The sequence below is a fragment of the Acomys russatus genome, chromosome 1 (genome assembly GCF_903995435.1).
Source record: "Acomys russatus chromosome 1, mAcoRus1.1, whole genome shotgun sequence".
Lineage (NCBI taxonomy): Eukaryota > Metazoa > Chordata > Mammalia > Rodentia > Muridae > Acomys > Acomys russatus.
This window is the reverse complement of record NC_067137.1, coordinates 107269467-107290879: the sequence shown is the minus strand read 5'-3', so window position 1 is coordinate 107290879 and position 21413 is coordinate 107269467. Positions and strand designations below refer to the sequence as shown.

General features: G+C 44.8%; 1 protein-coding gene across 1 annotated transcript in view; it reads left to right on the top strand.

Annotated features, from left to right (window-relative positions):
* Window positions 1–10828, top strand: part of Ptpn21 (protein tyrosine phosphatase non-receptor type 21) — a 53629-nt gene extending 42801 nt beyond the window's left edge. Inside the window, exons 12-18 of the mRNA XM_051150278.1 lie at window positions 295–1736; window positions 6368–6505; window positions 7283–7504; window positions 8580–8708; window positions 8835–9069; window positions 9851–10011; window positions 10635–10828. Of these exons, the coding sequence (XP_051006235.1) occupies window positions 295–1736; window positions 6368–6505; window positions 7283–7504; window positions 8580–8708; window positions 8835–9069; window positions 9851–10011; window positions 10635–10763 (2456 nt within the window). The 3' untranslated portion in view covers window positions 10764–10828. The remainder of the gene's footprint in view (window positions 1–294; window positions 1737–6367; window positions 6506–7282; window positions 7505–8579; window positions 8709–8834; window positions 9070–9850; window positions 10012–10634) is intronic.
* The last annotated feature ends 10585 nt before the right edge of the window (window positions 10829–21413 follow it).

The window sequence follows — 21413 nt, the reverse complement described above, 5'->3', positions numbered from 1 at the left end:
AGTGGCTCTGTGCTTTCACCAGTATCGCTTCCTTGAATCACAGTGCTCCAGATTCCTGGTTCAGTATTGGACTTAGCCTTGGCCAGATCCTAACTACCTTGCTTTAAGCGGACAGACCTACCCCATCCTGTACTTGAGGAAGCTCAAGCTCCCAGGTCAACAGTGTGGCTGAAGATGCCATTTTAGCAAGAAAGTTCACAGGCTCTTTCAGGGAGTATTTCAGTATTTGGCTGGAGTGATGGGTCCAACCTAATATGTTTTGAAAATCTTTTTTAAAACCCTTTCCCTCCTCAGATAGCATCTTTGTGCCCAACAAGAATGGATTCTATTGTCACTCCCAGACAAGTTTGGACAGAACTCAAATTGACCTCAATGGTCGCATCCGCAACGGCAGTGTCTACAGTGCACACAGTACGAACTCCTTAAATACCCCTCAGCCCTATTTGCAGCCCTCCCCTATGTCTTCCAACCCAAGCATTACCGGCAGTGACGTCATGAGACCCGACTACATCCCATCGCACCGGCACAGTGCCCTGATCCCCCCATCTTACCGCCCAACCCCCGACTATGAGACGGTGATGAAGCAGCTCAGTAGAGGCATGGTGCACGCGGACAGGCACAGCCACTCGCTGAGGAACCTCAACATTGGCAGCTCTTACGCATATAGCCGGCCTGACGCTCTGGTCTACAGCCAGCCTGAGATTCGGGAGCATGCACCCCTCACCTCACCCCAGTCTGCCCACTACCCATTTAACTTGAACTACAGTTTCCACAGCCAGTCTCCATATCCCTACCCTGCTGAGAGGCGACCTGTGGTGGGCGCTGTCAGTGTGCCTGAGCTGACAAATGTGCAGCTCCAAGCCCAGGACTACCCAGCTCCAAACATTATGAGAACACAGGTATACCGGCCACCCCCGCCATACCCTTACCCAAGGCCTGCCAACAGCACCCCAGACCTGTCCCGCCACCTCTACATCAGCAGCAGCAATCCGGATCTCATCACCAGGCGAGTCCATCACTCGGTGCAGACCTTCCAGGAGGACAGCTTGCCAGTGGCACACTCTCTGCAGGAGGTCAGCGAGCCCCTCACAGCGGCTCGGCACGCCCACCTACAGAAGAGGAACAGTATTGAAATTGCAGGGCTCACACATGGTTTCGAAGGCCTGAGGCTCAAGGAGAGGACCATGTCAGCCTCAGCGGCAGACGTGGCCCCACGGACTTTCTCAGCAGGCTCGCAATCCAGCGTCTTCTCTGAGCGAACGAAGCATGAGGAGACCGAAGAGCAGGAGAGTGGCAGATTCAGCCACAAGAAGTCCCTTTCTGATGCCACCATGCTGATACACAGCAGTGAGGAGGAGGAGGACCTAGAGGACGGCGGCAGAGCACGCGCTGTCTCGGCTGCGTCCGAGCCCCGCCTGACTGCTACTTACTCCCAGGAGCAACAGCTAAATTACCCCTGTGCTTCAGGGACTCCACTCACTGGCCCCCTGCATATTCTTGAGCCCAAGTCCCACATTACAGAGCCTGAGAAGAGGACAAAGGACATCAGCCCTGTCCACCTGCTTGTAGAAACCCACCGGCCCCGAAGAGATGGGCTGCTGACCCCTTCCATGTCCGAGTCTGACCTCACAACATCAGGGAGATACCGAGTTAGGAGGGACTCTCTCAAGAAAAGGCCAGTGTCAGATCTCCTGTCTGGGAAGAAGAACACTGTGGAAGGACTCCCACCACTAGGGGTAAGTTTGCCCGAGAGCAGAGGTGCCTCAGACATGGAGGGCAGGCCTCTTATTCTGTGTTTTCAACTTCTGATTACTCTGTCTCCTCTTCCCTCAGTACCAGTGGTTCTTGGTTTTTTGCCTTTTCTCTTAACTGTCAGTTCCTGCCCCGGCTCTGATTTTTGCCTCATATGGGGCATGCGCATGTTTATGTGGAAACACTGTGTGCTGATGAGGGTGGTCGTGGTTCTGCTAGAGGTAAGTTGGGTGCCATCAGGCCTAAGGGAGGGCATGGGAGGAGTCTCCGAGCCATCTTAGTAATGGGCTGAGGAAGAGGGGGACATTTCGTTACTCCAGACAAGATTGCTTTGGTGAGCACCCTTTAAAGCCCTGTGGGGCAACAAGGCACCCCAGAACTACATTTGTTCAGACTTTTCAAGTGATGTCTTGAGAGGCATCTGAGACTGTATCCCTGAGTCTGGCCTTTATGTAGCTGTCAAGGTTTGAGGCAGGATCCAGGTATCTTGGCCGTGCCCTCTCTGGGCTGGGAGTGACTCTGGACTCAGCAGAGTCGGTCTCTTTAAGGGGATGAGTGAAGTGAGCGGGGCACTCAAGAAAGTCCATGTAGACATGGTGGCTCTCCTCACAGGGACGCACTTCCTACGCATTTAAGACAAAATGCAGGAGACTAGCGAGGGCTGTTTTCTGTAGCTGTCTTTTTCAGAACATTTACCATGTGCCAAGATTTCATCTTTGCTGTGCCCAGCTTATAATGAACCCATTGTTATAGCCTATTTCACAGATAAAGAAGCTGACTTGTAAATATTAAGTAACATTTCCAAGGTCATGCAACCAGTGAGTGACTGACCTGGAGTTTTCCACTTATCTCTATAGCCACAGTGTTCTGTGTTGTATTGCACTGAGTAGCAGTTGCCGCTGAAGCCTGGCTACTCTGCGCTGAATTTTTTCTGAGTCCTCTGCCATCAGCTAAGCCTCTGTGGATCTGTTTGTAAGTGTGTCCATGCATAGTCACCACGCTGCACTGCTCAGGCACGCAGCTCTGAACGGCCAGCACCTTGTCCCATGCCCGGCACCAGAACCAAGTCAGAGTGATGCGTGCATTCATTCGACCACTGTGTCCTGTCAACCAAAGTTCTCCCGCCCCATCTCTTGTTAGGCTGCACCCAAGGCCTGAGGAACTCTCATACGTGTACTTCTGGAGTAGGGTTTGTGTGAGGGCCGCGAAGAGACAAAGGCCCTCCTGGTAGGCTGGACTCACAGGATCAGAATGCTTATGAAAGACCAGTATATACAGGAAAAACAGTTGAAGAGAGGGCACAGATTTAAGAGTTGTTTTAATTAGTAAAGGATGGAATTTTAAGCTGAGTTTTATTTTTTCCTGAGTGTGCAAAGGCCAGTGCTCTATGCATTGTGGTGGAGGTGCTGTTTTCTGTAGCTGCCTTTTCCAGAACATTCACCATGTGCCAAGATTTCATCTTTGCTGTGTCCAGCTTATAATGAACCCAATGTTAAAGCCTATTTCACAGATAAAGAAGCTGACTCATAAATACTAAATAACTGGTAAATATTAAGTAATGCTGAGAAGCATTAGGGCAGTACAGTATGGGGTTTCCACAGTCACTACCTGAGTCCCCAAGCCAGGGGCATGGGGCTTTCCTTGACACTGCAGTAAGAACTGGCCACTGTTTTTATGAGGAGCACAAATTCTTACAATGACACTTGCTGAGCAGAATACCCTTTAATTTCCCAAGACGTGAAGAGACCAAACCCCTCCAACCCCCTGACCTCCTCAAGGTAACCAGCTTGCCATTACCTCTATAATTGTTCAACAGTGAGAGAAGTTTAGTATATTTTGAACGGGGTCTGGCAGGCTCAGCTTACACTGAGGGCTTTGATTAAGTTGCTTCTCTTGAAATACAAATTTTCTCTCATCTTTTACACTTTTTAGTAAAGTTATGTAATTGGACCATCTCTTTTGCCCAGGTATTTTACCTGTTGGACGATATGCTTGGAGGCTGTGGTCCAGAGGAACCAGTAAACAGCCTGCGGCTGACTATAGGCCCTGCTGTGTAGTGCATAGCCCATCAGTGGACAGGGCCCTTCACACATCCTACCTTGGCTTCCATCTCCATTACCCCAGGACAGTCATCTCTTCTCTGTCCATTTGTCAGTTTAAGTCCCACTGTGCTTAAACACGGAAATCCACCTTCTGAAGTAAATGCCTCAGTGTTACTATTTTTTTTTTTTTTAAGATTTATTTATTTATTATTGTGTATACAGTGTTCTGCCTGCATGCACATCCACAGGCTAGAAGAGGGAATCACATCACGTTACGGATGATCATGAACCACCATGTGGTTGCTGGGAATTGAACTCAGGACCTTTGGAAGAGCAGGTGGCGCTCTTAACCACTGAACCATCTCTCCAGCCCTGAGTGTCACTATTTTTAAACAAAGTTTTGTTTGTATTGTTTTGATGCCCATTCCTTTATAATGGAGGCAGCTGGTGACCTTGTGCCAGCTACATAGTCTCCATGACCCAGTTTTCCCATTTGCAAGTGAGAAGACCTCAGAGAGTTCTGGGGAGCCTAAAAAGAATCCTGCAAAACATCAACAATGCTTTAGTCAGTATTAACTTGTGACTGTGTTGCTGCCTCACAAGTTTAGTTCCTCAGCTTCCCAAGGGTGGAAGAGGTCACTTCCCACTGCTGAAGCCTCTGCCCCCTTCATGGTGGCATTACCCGACCATGTCACTACTCAACCGACAGAACACTAACGCGAGGTCAAGTTAAGGAAGCGCACTGAGTAAGTGTTAGACAAGAGGGAGCAGTGTGGAGTTCTCCACCCATGGCCTCCACCTCCAGGGACTAGATTGTTATCTCTAAGGCAGACTGGTTTGGGTGCTCACACATCTGCATAAAGACTGGCTCTTTGATGCATCCTTTGTGCCCATGCAGTGTGGTTCTCACCTAGGAAGCCCTGCAGATTTTGCACTGGAAACCATGAGCCTGGTAAGGGATAACCACAGCTGGTCCTGAACCACCCTCCTCCGGTTTGTCAGTGTAGGGTGTTTGGATTTCAGGCACAGGTGCACTAGAGTCAGCTAAGACAAGCTAGCAGGATCTGTGAGGTTTTAGGACTCTTGTGAGCCCTATGACATTCTTGGGCAGTTGGGAAGTAGCTGTGAGGAGTGGCCATGCCGTGGAAACTGGCCACTGAAGGGAGCCTTTCCTTGGAAGCCGGTTGCTAAACACTGCAGCACACCACTGTTTTCTGCGCAGCTGATTCAGGAAGTGTTGGTCTTCGTGCCAGTCTGTTGTGCCCGCCTTTCCCGCTCTCTCTCTCTTTCTGTTTTTCTGTTTAGGTAAGGCTTACATGGTAATGGTGACTTACGTGATCATGTTAGTTAATTTTTTTATTTGGGCTTTAACCCAGGATTCTGATTACTCTTAAGTCTGAATTGCATTATGGGGGAAGCTCACAGGCAAGATGAACTATGATGTTACAAAGTATCCAAGGGGCTGGAGGGATGGCTCATTGGGTCAGACTGCTCTCTGGGCAGCCAAGGGGACCTGAGTTCAAACCCCTAGCACCCATGTGAAAGCTAGCCCAGCTTGTAATGCCAGCATTGTGCGGTGGAACTAGGTAGATCCCAGTAGGTTTCTGGGTAGTCAGACTGGGTTCTGTGAGAAAGACCTTGTCTCAAGGAGTAAGGCAGAGGACGGTAGAGGAGATGGTGGATGCCATATCTAGCCTCTGGTACGTGCCATAGCAGCACACACACATTCTCCAATGTCGGCAATCCTACAGCATCTTCCTCGCCAAAATGTCTTTTCTTTTCTCTCTGTGGTTTTGATCCTGAGGATTATGGCATCTTTAGGCTGATGGAGTAAGCTGGTTTCTTTACAAGAACCGAGAATACTCTATAAATCTCGGGCTTACCTGCCGCAGCGAGGGAAGTCGCGAGGCCCCGAGAACTTGGGGCAATGCCTGTTTTCACAGGCCAGCGCTCCACGGATGCTCTCCCTCCACTCTGCTTTCCTGAGAGAGATTTCAGCTGTGTAGAAATGTGATCGTTCTTAGAGGCTCGAGGCACATGTGAATATGTGAAACAGGGAAGGCCGCCGGGCATGGTGGTGGTGTGCGTTTTATCCCAGCACTCAGGAGGCAGAGCCCCGTGCATGGATGTCTGTGAGTTTGAGACCAGGCAGGCCAGCCAAGGCTACGTAGTGAGACCCTGACTCAAAACAAGAGAAGAAAAGGCTATTGCAACCCACGGATACCGTTTTTGCCCGTTTTGTGTGGACTAGAGCTGAGTTTTGCTGTCACGATTGGAAGTTGGGTGGTTCTGTAAGAATGCGGCCTCCTACAGCCTCACCTTTCATTGCGACAGAGCCCTGTAACCAACTGGAGTCAACGCCTTCTATCTGAGGCCTTATCAGAGCTCTGGCCTTGAAAGGAATGTCTTCTCCCTACAGCTTGCTGGGCAGCCCTGTGGGAAGGAGTGGAGTCTCTCCTTGGGTGCTAACAGGGAGAGCTCTGCCTCTGTCTCCTCTTTAGCCTGTTGACATTTCTTTTCAAAGGGTTGTGTCCGGGTACATTTTCTATGTGTGTGTAAATATTTTCTTACAGGGAATGAAAAAGACTCGAGCAGACGCAAAAAAAATTGGTCCCCTCAAGCTGGCTGCTCTCAATGGCCTCTCCCTGTCCCGACTACCCCTGCCTGATGAAGGAAAGGAAGTGTCCACCAGAGCGACGAATGACGAGAGGGTGAGTGAGTGGAGGGCGCCCAGCTTCCTCCAAAGTGCCCTCATGCAGTTTCGGTGAATTTTCTTTCTGAGGTGATTTAATAGTCATAAATGAATGTTATGGAATGTTACTATCTGGGTCACAGCTGGAGTGAGTGTGTGGCTTCAATGTCTTAAATAATTTCAGGCTTCAATGTTGATAAAGTTTTTTTGCTTCTGAAAGTTCTTGATTGTTTTATTTCCTCAAAGTAAGAACCTGTGTGTAAGGACACATAGAAAAGAAAGCAGACAATTCACTGTTCATCATCTTGTTTCTCAATTAGAATTTAACACGGAATTCTCAAAATTCTTTGTGAGATTTTTTTTATTGTTTTCCATTAGGACAGGTGATCATTTCCTTGCGGCTGCAGCAGAAGGTGGCTGCTAGGGTTTGCTGCTGCTTTCAGCATCTTCTGTACATTTGTTTTAAGCTGGAGCACTTGCGTGTGGCTTCTAGACCTGCCTGTCCTATGCCAGGAGAATTCTGTTTCTTGTGGATCACAAAGCTGACCAGAGGCTTAGACGTCAAGTTTGCAAACTGCCCAAGGCCAGCTTTCAAACTGATTTTGTGTTCTACATCTGACAACAACATTATGTCTTTTGTCCTGATATTCGTGACTTGTAAAAAAATTCTGGTTTGGTTTCATGTAGAATTTTTCATATTTGACAATATTAGACCTTGAAGCAGAAAACAAGATTTTAAGAATACACACAGCTGTGACAGGTAACTGTTATTCGCCGTATATGTCCTCTTTTATAGTGTAAGATTCTGGAACAGCGGCTAGAGCAAGGAATGGTCTTCACGGAATATGAAAGGATTCTTAAAAAACGGCCAGTTGATGGGGAGTGCTCAACAGCCCGGCTCCCTGAAAATGCAGAACGAAATAGATTCCAAGATGTGCTTCCCTATGATGATGCGAGAGTAGAATTGGTACCAACCAAAGAGAACAACACTGGCTACATCAACGCATCACATATCAAGGTGAGAGCCAGAATCAGAGATAGCCTGCTTCTACATCTGAAGGTGCTGGGATTAACGGCCTGCTTAATGGTTTTGAGGAATCAATGCATGTACTGCCTTGCTTTTTATATGAGTGTCGTGTATTCAGAAACCAAACTTACCTTTGGAATAACTCATTTAGTCTCTTGAGACTGCATGGGTAAAATGGAATGACTATATGTATATACTTTTTTTTTTTTTGTAGTGGAGTTTCAGAATCTTTAGCTACAAGCTGAGGAGTCATGGAAGGAATATAAATTTCAGAATTGAGCCGATTGGGTCAAGTGCTAGATCTCTCAGCAATTCTGGGGCTACCATTTATTTAACCACTGCCGTGTTGACCACATGCTGCTGCTGGAAGGGAGCCTAGTGAGAGGGCTCAGAGCTGGTGCTGAGGGACGGCAGCTTCAGAGGGAGGCTGTGTGGAGCAGGGCTTGGCACAGGCTCTCACATTTAAGGGCACTCAGAAGTGACTGTCAGCAGTTACTGGCAGACCATGGTTAAACCTGCTTTCTTGGCTGTAACTACAGTAACTCCTTGTTATGTTAGCACTGGGGACCATAAAATCGTGAGTGGGAACTTGGTCTTCCGGATGATGGAGACCATTCTAAATGGAAGATAATTCTTTTCTCATTGAGATCTGGCATTAGCTTATATTTTGACTTGCTAATACTTTCCCAAGCATATTTAATACTTCATCATGGCAAATTGTGTCTGTGATTTAGGGTACTGTGATGCTGGTGTTGCCATCACAACAAGAGGACTTGTGATGTGATGTGCTGGCACCAGGTGCACTGACCCTATGGGCTGCAGTTATTTTATTGTGTAGATAAAAACTAAAACTGAGAGGTGAGCAGAAGCTGCAAGTCAATGAGATGTCACATGAACTCATGGTACATATGTTTATAAAGATGTCAGCAGTGGCAATCGTATTAATGAGGGAAAGGTTAAGACAGAAATCTGTCAGTTTCTACTGTTACCACAAACACATGAACAGCTATGCACGCATATTCCATGTGCGTGCACACACTAAGCTTTTAACTTTGTCTGATTTTAGGTCTCTGTCAGTGGAATTGAATGGGATTATATTGCCACACAGGGACCGTTACAAAATACCTGCCAGGACTTTTGGCAGATGGTATGGGAGCAGGGAATCACAATTATAGCAATGGTGACAGCGGAAGAGGTGAGTGCTCAAAGCGTTGACCTTTAGAGAAAATAGCAGGTGACACTGTGGCCTGGCCTCATAAGGGCTGTGTGGCCAACGCCCCACCAGGCCGGGCTGCCGCTGAACTGCGCTTGTCTTTAACAGGAGGGTGGCCGGGAGAAGAGCTGTAGGTATTGGCCAAGACTTGGTTCAAGGCACAACACTGTCACCTATGGAAGGTTTAAGATCACAACTCGCTTCCGCACGGACTCGGGCTGCTATGCCACTACAGGTTTGAAAATGAAGCACCTTCTCACGGGGCAGGAGAGGACAGTTTGGCATCTCCAGTACACGGACTGGCCTGAGCATGGCTGTCCCGAAGACCTCAAGGGATTTTTATGTAAGTGTCTTGTTTTATAGGCAGCTTCCTTTGTCTTAGGTTTCTAAAATAGTCCCTTTCTATTATTTCATGGAAGCTTTGTTTGCTTTAAAATAATGTGTTTGAGGAGGCTTAACAGAGGGTTGATTTGTAGTTTTGTGTGTGTGTGTGTGTGTGTGTGTGTGTATGTGCATATGCACATGTGTCCATGTGCCACATCACATGTGTGAGGTCAGAATGTACCTTGGAGAAGTTTGTTCTTTCTTAAATTTTAATTTTTAATTTTTTGGTTTTTTTGAGACAGGGTTTCTCTGTGTAGCCTTGACTGTCCTGGACTCACTTTGTAGACCAGGCTGACCTCGAACTCACAGTGATCTGCCTGCCTCTGCCTCCCTGACTGCTGGGATTAAAGGCGTTGCCACCATGCCCGGCTTGTTTGTTCTTTCTTTCCACCATGTTGCTCCTAGGGATTTGACTCAGGTCATCAGTCTTGGTGAGTGCCCTCACCCACACTGCCATTTTGCCAGTGCAAGAAGGCATTCTTAGGAGATGGCTAGTTTTATTTATTTATTTATTTTTAATTTTTTATTAATTTATTCTTGTTACATCTCAATGGGCTGACTCACATGTCTCCTTGTTTTGGCTGCGGTACCAACTTGCCTGCAGTCACCATCAGGTAGCCCTGGTATCCCAGTGTCCAGTGCTCCTTGTCTGCAGTCCTTTCAGTGTAGAGAACAGGATGGTTGTTGGTTTGATGTGCCGCTGTCCCTGAGTACTTTTGTATTTGACCAATTCTTTATAGCATACCTTGAAGAGATCCAGTCTGTTCGACGTCATACAAACAGTACAAGTGAACCCAAAAGCCCCAACCCTCCCTTGTTGGTGCACTGCAGTGCTGGCGTAGGAAGAACTGGTGTTGTCATTTTGTCAGAGATCATGATTGCCTGTCTGGAACACAATGAGGTGAGGAGTTATGCTGAGCTCCATGTTCCTGGTGGGGAGAGTTAGGGCTGGGGAGGAGAGGGGCGTAGTGGCCCAGTATCTTCCTGAACACGTTTTCCAGGACTATGGTGATGCTAAGTGTGGTTTTAAAAGGCTCTGTGTTAGAGGTTTCAGCTCCGACTGTCAGTAAGGACTGAGATGTTATATAATACTGAAGGCCATTTAATTTTGTCTTATCTAGTGTCTTTTCCAGTGTGAGCTTACTGCTTTGTTTTTTTCTGTAACACCCTTACCACCCTTAGCACTTCTAGCATTAGTGCTGCCCAGCAGTCGTGGGAAGTGTTGCCTTGATGCTAGCAGTGCCTAGCACACTGTGTTTTTGTTGAATCTTAGTGAAGTATCACTTGCATGTAATTGATTTACAAGTCAGTATGCTGCAGCTAGGTTGAAGAAATAATCTGCATGGGCATTTTATTTGTAGCTAAAACAAACCAGATCTTAGGTTATCACAGAAGACTCTCGGGTAGACAGAGGGTTGTCTGTCTGTCTGTCTGTCTTCTGGGTAGATTTCTGTGAGGGTGGCAGCCTTTGTAGTGCTCGTTTCCCCTAGGAATGTTTTCTTCATCACGGTTTCTCTCCACCAGGTTCTGGACATCCCCAGAGTGCTGGGCATGCTGCGACAACAGAGAATGATGCTGGTGCAGACGCTGGGCCAGTATACATTTGTGTACAGAGTTCTCGTTCAGTTCCTGAAAAGCTCCAGGCTCATTTAAGCTCCCGTGCTTTTTATGGGGACCCAATCATGGGAAGTGTTTACAGCTTAAAAAGGAAAAGAAAGAAAGAAGTGCAGCTCCTACTTAGTCCCCAGCAGTCCCGTGTGGAGACCCTGAACAGGAAGTGTGGTACGGAGAGCTGAAGAGGCACGCTAAGCACAGGCTGACGAAGGCAGGCTCGGTGCCCTGGCCGCATCTGCCCAGTTTGCAGCACTTGCACACACTCTGGAGACTGTGTTTTCTAGACAGTTCTCTGTCTTATTGACGCTGTACTGGGCAGCTATGGCAATCATTAAGGTGCACAGACTTCTATCCTAAGCTAATTTTTGATAATGTAATTTTATGACTAAATAGGGCTTTTTTTTTTTTTTAATCTGGAAGCTGAACTTTTCTGTGGGTATCCACAGAGTGAGTGGTTCTTGAGAAACTGTATTTAAAACCATTATTAGCTTTTGTTTAAGAATAAAAACCATGGGGGAACTAAGTGGTTTATTTACCAAATCCAAAACTAAAAAATATCAAAGTGTTATTTTGAAATATAGAAAGCATTTTTATATTCAGAATGTTTTTTAAAAGTTCTATATATTTGTACCTTCTATATTTTCCAAATAAGAGCTCAATTTGTTATGATACTGAGTCAGTTAATGTAAAGTTGGGGATAAAGGCACATTATTTAAAATCAAAGAATCAGATTCACTATTTTTTCAGTATTAATAAGCATAAATGAATTTGATTTTATTGATTGAAAATGAAGAAAGAATAATTCATGGGACGGTTTTAAGCACTTTGTTAAAAATAAGTTTATATATGTGGCTTTATATTTTAAACAACAATGGGTACTATTTCAAAGAGAAAGGCTATGAGTATGTGCGATGACGAGGACAAGAGTAAGTGGCTATGGTGGTCACATAAGGTGGCTTGGTCAGTACACAAAGGCAGTATTACCTATACTCACGCTGAGAGCTGAGATGGAGAGTGGGGTCTTAGGAGCTTGGGGGTGGATGATTAAGGGCTACTATGCACAGGAAATTCAAGGTCTGCCATTGTCAGTGACTTACTTTGTTTATTAGCGGTTCTCCCTGTATTTATTTTCCCCACGATCAGGTTCAGGTTTACATTACCATTAGAGAAGCCTTGACGAGGCTTTGTTTCCTCTAGGTTGAAAGAAGGAACTTAGTTAACAAGAGGTTCCTTCCCTAAATCCACACCCCATACTTATCTGTTGTGGTTTTCAGGGGGCACTTAAGTTTAGCTGTCCTCACTGTAGGATCAGTTCTAGGTACTTGGTCCCCTCTTCCATCCCATTTGGGCACATCCTACGGTCAGAACGAGTCAGGTTTGAAGGGGAGAGTGCTGTTCTTGGCCCAGGCTAGGTTCACTTTGTGAGATGTGGAGGACAAGCTGGCACCTTTAACTGACGTGTGTTGTGTTGTCCATATGTCTGTCTGTCCTGTCCCCCGCCATCGCCAGACTGTTGCTTTACAGTGTGGACCTTCTAGAATTTTAGATCTAGGATTAGCTGCCAGACATAATGCTCTGCCCTCACTCTGATTTCACGTGGTGGGAAGCATCACCCTCCATGAGAAGGGTGCCAGCCCAACTAAGCACAAGCGACTCACGTGGACAGCATTCCCCAGGAAGGGATTTGTGTGGTGTGCTTTCCATCTCATGCCACATGAAGGACAGGACTTTCTCTGAAGCTTTTTCTTCTGATGGTACGCTGTTTGAATATGCTTTCTTATCACACTTAACCATTTGGAAATGTCCCACCGGCAAGAACATATTGTAAAACAAAACTTTAATTAAAGAGTAATATATGGCATGTTTGTGTTCCTGTTGCAATACTTTGGTAAGTAAATTCTTTCAGGTCAAAATTATACTATTTAAATCAATTTTTCAAAAGTTGCATGCTTGACATCACTTCTACAGAACATTAATTTTAAACTTAATTACAGCTAGCCAATGAGAATTTCTGAGTGAAAAATAACTCTACATTGCATTTTGTCACAATGTAATTTTTAGGGCCAATTCAAAAATTAGGGTTTAGAGGTTTCTCGTGCCTGAGTTGAGAATGTTACTGGTCTGTCTGCCAAACGTATGCAACACTTCATGTATCACCAAGTTCCTTGATAGTATTGATTTCATATCAGAATGATCAAAATGTACATTTCCACAAAAACAGGTTGTAAACCAATGTTTCTATAGGTTAACTTTGGAGTTTCTGGCATCAGCTTTCCTGATTACTGGGGGCTTTTGTTGAAATTTCTAGTTGTAGGAATTTTTTTGTTTTTCTTTTTGTTTTCTGTTTGTTTTTGTTTTTTCCCTGGCTTTTTGAGACAGGGTTTCTCTGTGTAATGACCTTGACTGTCCTGGACTCACTTTGTAGAACAGGCTGGCCTCGAACTCACAGCGATCCACCTGCCTCTGCCTCCCAGTGCTGGGATTAAAGGCGTGCGCCACCACGCTTGGCCTCTAGTTGTAGTTTTGAGCCTAGGAAGCACCATCTTAGAGTGGAATCTAGAAGGTTAAGCTGTAGTCAGTTTTCCTCAGGAGCGCCTACTGGGAAGCATCAAGAAAGCCCTGGAACTTAATGTTTAAAACTTTCTGGCAGGATTAAAACAGATCTGCTCCCTCAGAAACTTCCCGAAAGAGAAATGTTTAGCCAGGAACCTGGAAGAGGAGGAGAGGGTTATGATACAGGACGGTATGATAACATTGTGGCATGACCAAATTCATTTCGGAAAGGCAGATACATTAATACAATGATAAGAAAATTGACAAAGTAACTATGATCATATATATTAAGCTGGAGGTTTATTGCAATGTACAGGCTTATTATTGGAGACATACATGAATAAATGCAAACAGGAAAAGAAATTACTATTCTAAATCTTTTCCTTTTTTCTTGCAGTGTAAAGAAAGAAGTTTTGTTTTTTGTTTTGTTTTGTTTTGTTTTTCGAGACAGGGTTTCTCTGTGTAGCCCTGGCTGTCCTGGACTCTCTTTGTAGACCAGGCTGGCCTCAAACTCACAGCAATCCACCTGCCTCTGCCTCCCGAGTGCTGGCATTAAAGGCGTGCGTCACCACGCCCGGCCCGAATCTTTTTTTTAAAAGGAAATTGTTTTTTTTCTTTTTTAAAAATTTGCTTAATTACTTTATTCAGATTACATCTAATTGTTATCCCATACCTTGTATCCTCCCATTCCTCCCTCCCGCTTTCACCCTATTGCCCTCCCCTATGACTGTGACTGAGGAGGACCTCCTCCCCTGTATATGATCATAGGGTATCAAGTCTCATCTTGGTAGCCTGCTTAGTCTTTCTCTGAGTGCCACCAGGCCTCCCCACCAAGGGGAAGTGGTCAAATATGGGGCATCAGAGTTCATGTCAGAGTCAGTCCCCGCTCTCAACTCCAAATATGCAGTAAGCACATGTCTTGTCCATTGGCTAGATCTGACTAGGGGTTCAATGCTTACTGCATGTATTGTCCTTGGTTGATGCATAGTTTGAGCAGAACCCCTGGGCCCAGATTTGCCCATCATGATGTTCTTCTTGTAGGTTTCTAGGACCCTTTGGATCCTTCTATCTCCCTATTCTCCAATACTTCTTTCACCTTCACCTAGAGTCCCAATAGGATGTCCTCACATCTATCCAATCTCCTGGTAAGTGAAGACTTTCATGGGACATGCCTCTTCATCTAGTCAAATTAAATGGAGAGATAGTCAAGGAAATTTCTCTAAAATTGGGGACCGGGCAAAGCTGTCTACTCTCTCCATATCTCTTCAATATAGTACTTGAAGTTCTAGGTAGAGCAATAAGACAACAAAAGGAGATCAAGGGGATCCAAATGGGAAAGGAGGAAGTCAAATTATCCCTATTTGCAGATGATATGATAGTATACATATGTGACTCCCAAAATTCCACCAGAGAACTACAGCAGATAAATACCTTCAGCAAAATGGCTGGATACAAAATTAACTCAAAAGTCAGTAGCCTTCCTATATACAAAGGACAATCGTGCAGAGGAAGAAATTAGAGAAACTACACCCTTCACGATAGCCACAAGCAATATAAAATATCTAGGAGTAACTCTAACCAAGCAAGTGAAGGAATTGTTTGAAAGAAATTGTTTTTAATAACATATTAAGACAGTCTCAGAGTGTAGACTGTGATGGCCTGCAACTCACTATGTAGACCAGTTTGGCCTTGAAATCCTTGATCTGCCTGCTTCTGTCTCCTCAGTGCTGGGATTAAGGCTTTCACCAATAGGTTTAAATTACACTTTTAAAGGAAACTCTCTGGGAATTTAGTAAGAAGAGAGCACATGAAACAAGCTAAAATGATCTTTTTTTTTTTTTTTTTTTGAAATTCAGTTTAGCAAACTAAACTGAAGAGGGGTTCTCTTTGAGTGACAGCTGAGGGAACTTTTCCTAAGGAACTTTTCAAATTCCTCAGACCAGGGATCTAGTCCTAGTACCTATGTGTACAGAAAAGGGAGGTGTAAAGTCCAAAGCCTGCAAGTTTGGCTTGGATAGAGGATTTCAGAGAACATTTGAAGGGTTCTTTGGTTGCATAAGAGGCATCATCTTCTGGGTATCTCTGTCAGCTCTCAAATAAACACATTCTAAAGGCTTACTGCATGTGAATGAAATAATCACATTTACTTTTTCAAATATGCAGTAAGCACATGTATTAATTCCTTTGGTTTGTCCCCCACAGCTACAGGGGAGGGGTGGGCTGGGCGAGTGCATGTGTGTGTGTGTTTGTGTGTGTGTGTGTGTGATGGGGGTGGGGTGGGAGGTATGAAAGATAAGCAGTAGTAACCACCAAATCTCCTATTAGGTCCTCTGAGAACGTATAGCAAGACTGTTCTCCCTGCTGCACCCTGCTGGTGAGATTGGAGAATGAGTTCTCCCTGCTTGGCCAGGCAATGGGGCTAAGACTCAAGAGTTGAAGCCAGAGCCCAAGACTCGGGAGGCAGAGGCAGGCAGGCGGATCGTTGTGAGTTTGAGGCCAGCCTGGTCTACAAAGTGAGTCCAGGATGGCCAAGGCTACACAGAGAAACCCTGTCTCGAAAAACCAAAAAAAAAAAAAAAAAAAAAAAAAGAGTTGAAGCCAGAGTTGCCTGAGTTTCATAATAAAATTTCCTGGAAGTGATTATCTTGGCATTTTCTGCATAAACATAAGTGGTGCGTGGGTGGTAAGGTGTCAGATGGGTGGCATATGGATGAAGGAAGCATGAATGCTACCTGAGAAAATGGCTGTGAGGTAAGGCAAAAGGGTAACTTGGCAAAGAATTCTACCTTTCCCATTGTAATTACCTATCATGCCCTTCCTGGTATGATAACTGGATTGAGATGGTTTGTAGCATCAGTTGAGGGACAGTGCAACAGCACTGTCTGGAGGCCGTGTCTAGATCATCACATGTGTCTAGAAATCATGTCTTCCTGAACAGATTTATAAAACCATTTAGATTGGCGATGTGTGCCTATTATTAATATATCTTTAATAATATGGAGTTGATGAACAAATTTCAATACATTTATGAATAAGATAGGGATATCAGTCATATTTTTAAAATATTCATGCACTCACATATGCATCTGCATGTGTGTGTATGCCATAGCATGTAAGAGGTGAGCTTTCAGGAAGTAGCTATCTCTTTCCACCTTATTGAAGCAAGGCCTGTTTTGTTTCTGTACCTTTAACCACTGAGCTTTCCCACTACTCTTAGTTTTTAAACTCTACATTATTTTACTTGTCAGACATGAGTAATATCCATATGAGTATGGACGTGTATTTAAAATTTTCCCTTTTAAATAAGGTACACATCACAGGTTAGTGTTGTGGAAAATTATCAGATCACTTGAAATTAATGGACATTAAGTGACACAAGTCTTACTGTAATTAGTTACTTTTCAATTACCATAACAAAACATGACCTATAAAGAAAGCATATTATTGGGCTTACAGTCCAGAAGGTTAGCATCCATGATGACCATGGAGGGAACTTAGCAGCAGCAGAAGACAGGTAGTGGTGCTGAAGCAACAGCTGCGAGCTTATATCTTGATCCCCAAGTAGGAGTCAGAGGGATCTAACTGGGAACGGCGTGGTCTGTTTGAAACCTCAAAGCCTGGCCCCGTGAGACACCTCCTCCAACAAGGCCACACCTCCTCATCCTTCCCAAACAGTTGCCTTGGTCATAGGATTTGATCCTAGCAGCAGAAAAGCAACAAAAGCAGAGTCAGTGATGGTGGAGCAAAGGGTGGTGGAAAGATGCTGAGAGGTTGCATCTTGATCTACAAGTAGGAGGCTGAGAGAGAGAGAGAGAAAGGCACACTGGGGATGGCACGGAGCCTTTTGAAACCTCAGGCACCCCTGCCCCCTAGTAATCCACTGCTATCAACAAGACCACACCTTCCAATCTTTCCTAAACAGTTCCACCAACTGGGGACCAAGAATTCAAACCTAAGTCTGTGGGGGCCATTCTCATTCAAAGCACCACGCTTACAATATTATTATGTAAGTTAGCGTTAAGTGTATAAAAGGAATTTTGGTAAGTTTTAGAATTACATGTATAATATGTAATTACACATGTAATATATATACGTACACATACATGATTTTAAATGACATTACATTATTAAGGGTAATAGTGTACTCCTTAAGAGTCTAACAAAAAACCCCAGCAGTGGACATAAGAAATCCCTTTAGTTGGTCAGGGGAGTCCAAGAGATCCCCAAAACAATATCGGCTATTGCCTTTGCCCTTTGCTCTTCTATTGCTGATGACACCACACACTTAAGATTCAGGATTTGAAGGAATTGACTTGAGTCTGAGCTGGAAGCTTCTCCTTGGACTAGCATAGTACCAGAAGGTGCCATTTAAAACTGCTAAAGAGTAATCAATAGTCCTATCCAGATGTGACACCTATGAACCACAACAGTGACCACATAGATTGGCAAGTGCCTCAAAAGGTGCAACTGTGGCACTTAGTTCCCTCCCCCCGGGGGGGGTGTTCAGTTTACAACTCCCATCACTGAGGGCAGTCAGGACAGGAGCTAGAGTTAAGTGAAGCAGAGGCCATGGAGGAGTCCAGCTTACCAACGTGTTCTTCATGGCTTGCTCAGCCTTTTTTCTCATACAACTCCCAAAGGGTTGCACGCCCAAGGGTGGCACTACCCACATCAGTCATGAATCAGGAAAATGCCCCCACAGGCCTGCCCACAAGCCAATCTTGTGATGGCATCTTCTCATTTGAGATTCTCTCTTCCCAAGTGACTGTAGCTTGTGTCAAGTTGACAAAACAAAACAAAACAAGAAAAACCCCACCACCACCAACAAAACAACTAGCCAGAGTAATTGGCAACATACAGACCTATCACTATACTAACTGTAGCCTTTCATGTTTATCCCTAAGATCTCATGTTCGTAGCAACATCTCACTGGATGTGGGAAGTCTGGGTATCGAGTAGGGTGGTGGAAGCTGTGCACAGGGACCTGTGGGTTGGTACTTCTATCTTCGGGGTAACCAGCAGCAGTCTAATTGGACGTAAGGCCCATTTAACTGGAGGCAAGTCATGCTTGGTACTATAAACTGAGCCAACTACGCATGGCTGTTGAGGCCTCAGAACCTAGAGCATCTACTGCTGCCACTTTCCTATCCCATCACAATCTCTAGCTGCTTTCTGCATTCTCACTCTCACATCCACAGGTAACTGTAGCCCTAAGCCCTCATTAATCAATTGGAGGAGCTTCCATTCCAGAAAGCTACAGCTGGTCAAAATGCAGAGAATACCGACCATGGGTTGACCACCCTAACTGACATAACACAACCCCTACGCCTAAAGCTTAGGAACACTGCAGCAAGGCATGGACGGACAAGAGCTGGGACATCTGCTCTGAGGTGATGTCTACATAGGAGAGGGCAGTTGAACCCATAAATTAGCAACAATATTTCTAAGTGAGACCTGAACAAAGACACCGTCAGTTGACATCCCAAGGTGATGGTAGAAATCTATCTCTAGATGAAGTGCTAAAGGCAGCTTGCAACTGCTGAGAGAATCAGTCTTCCCCAGGGATAACAGCTCCCTAATTGGTTAATCAATACCAGAAAAATGTACATACTGAACAACAGTAACTGGGCTCATCAAGTTGTGTTTGTATACTTATCTGTACATATATATATATATGTAAAACAATAATTAAAAAGCCATGAATTTGTGAGCCGGGGGTGGGATGTGGGAGGAGTTTGGAGGGAGAGGAAATAGAAATAAAGTACACATAAAATTATATATACACATATAAATTAATAATTATATATAGTTTGAATATTAGTGATAAACACAGTACAGCAATTAGCCTGAAAATAGTTAATGACTTCCAGAGATGACAAGTTTCTAGGAAAGAATAACAAGATTGAAAGTATTGTAAGAAACCTTAAACCCATATGAATTAATGTTTTAAAAATGGAAAGGAAAAGGAAAACCAAGGCAAGGGCTGCAGCTATGGTTCCTGGCTAAGAGAACTGGCTGTCCTTTCAAAGGACCCAGGCCAAACTTCCAGCACCCACATAGAGGCTCACAGCCAGTAACTCCTTTCCAGGGCGCTGGCTCCCTCTTCTGGCCTCCCAGGGCCCTGCTCACACATGGTCCACAGACATACATTTTGGTGAAACAACCACAGCATTGAATTTGAAAAATTTTGGTAGGCAATAATTTGCAACTACTACAACACTGTAAGGGTTTAATTTGCAGTTTGAGTTTTGGGTGTAATAAACTAAGTAGTTACATAAGGATAATGATGATGATTATTGTTATATTGTTTATTTCAGTATGGTTTGTATTGCTGGTCTAGATGCTTGAGACAGGTTAATTTATAAAGAGCAGGTTTATAGTCATGGTTGGTTTATATACATCTTTGAGGGCCTACTGAAAGTCCATGGCAGAAGCTGACCTTTAAACCCATTTTCCGAGGCCAGGTGTGTACATGTCTTTAATGCCAGCACTTGGGAGGCAGAGGCAGGTGGAGCTTTCTGAATTTGAGGCTACCCAGGTTTATAGAGAAAACCCCATGCTATCCAGGGTAACATAGTGAGACCCTGTCTCAAGCAAAAGAACAACAAAAACAATGTAAACAAACAAGATTTCCATGTATCTTTGTCATTTACACTTTCTCTTTTCTAAACTGGAAATTTGCACCATGAAAAAGAAGTGGCTGTCCTGTATCCCTCCCTATTCCTTACCTTGCCTCTAGACCTTAAATTATCCTCCTTGGTATATGAATGTATGAGCTGTTAGGCAGCTAAGACATAGTTACTTCCTCACAAGGAGCTAACCTTCTGGAATGCGGACACAATATAGCTCATATTGCAGACAGCATTGGGGCAATCCCTTAGAGTCACAGGAGGTGGCACATTCAAGATGAGCTTATATAAAGAAAGGCTCCAGGATGCTGGTGCAGGACAGGACAGTCTGCCAAGAGGGTAAGTGCAAAGACACACAGAGGCACAACAAACAGGGCAGCCTAATGCCTGGAGGAAGGAGAGAGGAACTGGGACAGAGACTTCATGTGGTTTGCAAGTGGACAGTTTAAAAGGAGTAGCCAGGCCAGGCGGTGGTGGCATTGCGCCTTTAATCCCAGCACTTGGGAGACAGAGGCAGGAGGATCTCGGTGAGTTGGAGGCCAGCCTGGACTACAGAGCGAGTTCCAGGACAGCTAGAGCTGTTATACAGAGAAACCCTGTCTCAAAAAACCAAAACCAAAACAAACAAAACAAAACAAAACAAAACAAACAAACAAAAAAAGTAGCCTGTAGGTGTTTCAATTTATTTATTTATTTATTTATTTAATGTGTATGAGTGTTCTGTCTGCATGTACACTGCTGGCCAGAAGAAGGCATCAGATCCCATTACAGGTGGTGGTGAGCCACCATGTGGTTGCTGGGAATTGAACTCAGGACCTCTGGAAGAGCAGCCAGTGCTCTCAACTGTTGAGCCATCTCTCCAGCCCCCAGTATTTCAATTCTTAAGACTGTGGTGCTGTGATTATACCCACCAAAAGGCTGAGAACCAGAGGCTCAATACTTCAGGTCACAGGGACCAAACTTAGGCAATCTATTTCAGAAGGGATGCTCAGCACAGGGCTGAGCCTCAGAATAGGTGGGGCATGTGATAGCAACTGAGCTATTGTTTGAGGAGTCTAAGTCAGCTTTTCCTAAACCCACCATTCATAACTCTACCTTACACAGCTTTTGCCATGTCCAAAAACCAGTTTTAATATTTCTTTATATCAACTTATCTTTTAAAAATCTAAAGGATAACATCATAGTGTCCTAAGGGGTATAAAAATTAGAATACGTGAGGGCTCCAAAGACAGAAATCTAGATTCAGAGTTAAAGCAGAGATGACCTGGCATGCCAAAGGGCAGACAGATACTGGGAACAGGAAAAGTTACTGAAAACAGCTTAGAAAGATGGTGGCTCCCACATGGAAGCAGCAGCCGGGGTGAAGGTCTGATTCACAGGGGTAATGGATAAGCATCTATTGATATGGCTACAGCCAAGGAAAGATGGAGTTCAGGATGAGGAGACCTAGGCTGCGCTGAAATAATGTTAGGAGAGCCAAGATGAAGGAAGCATGGGGAAAGATGCT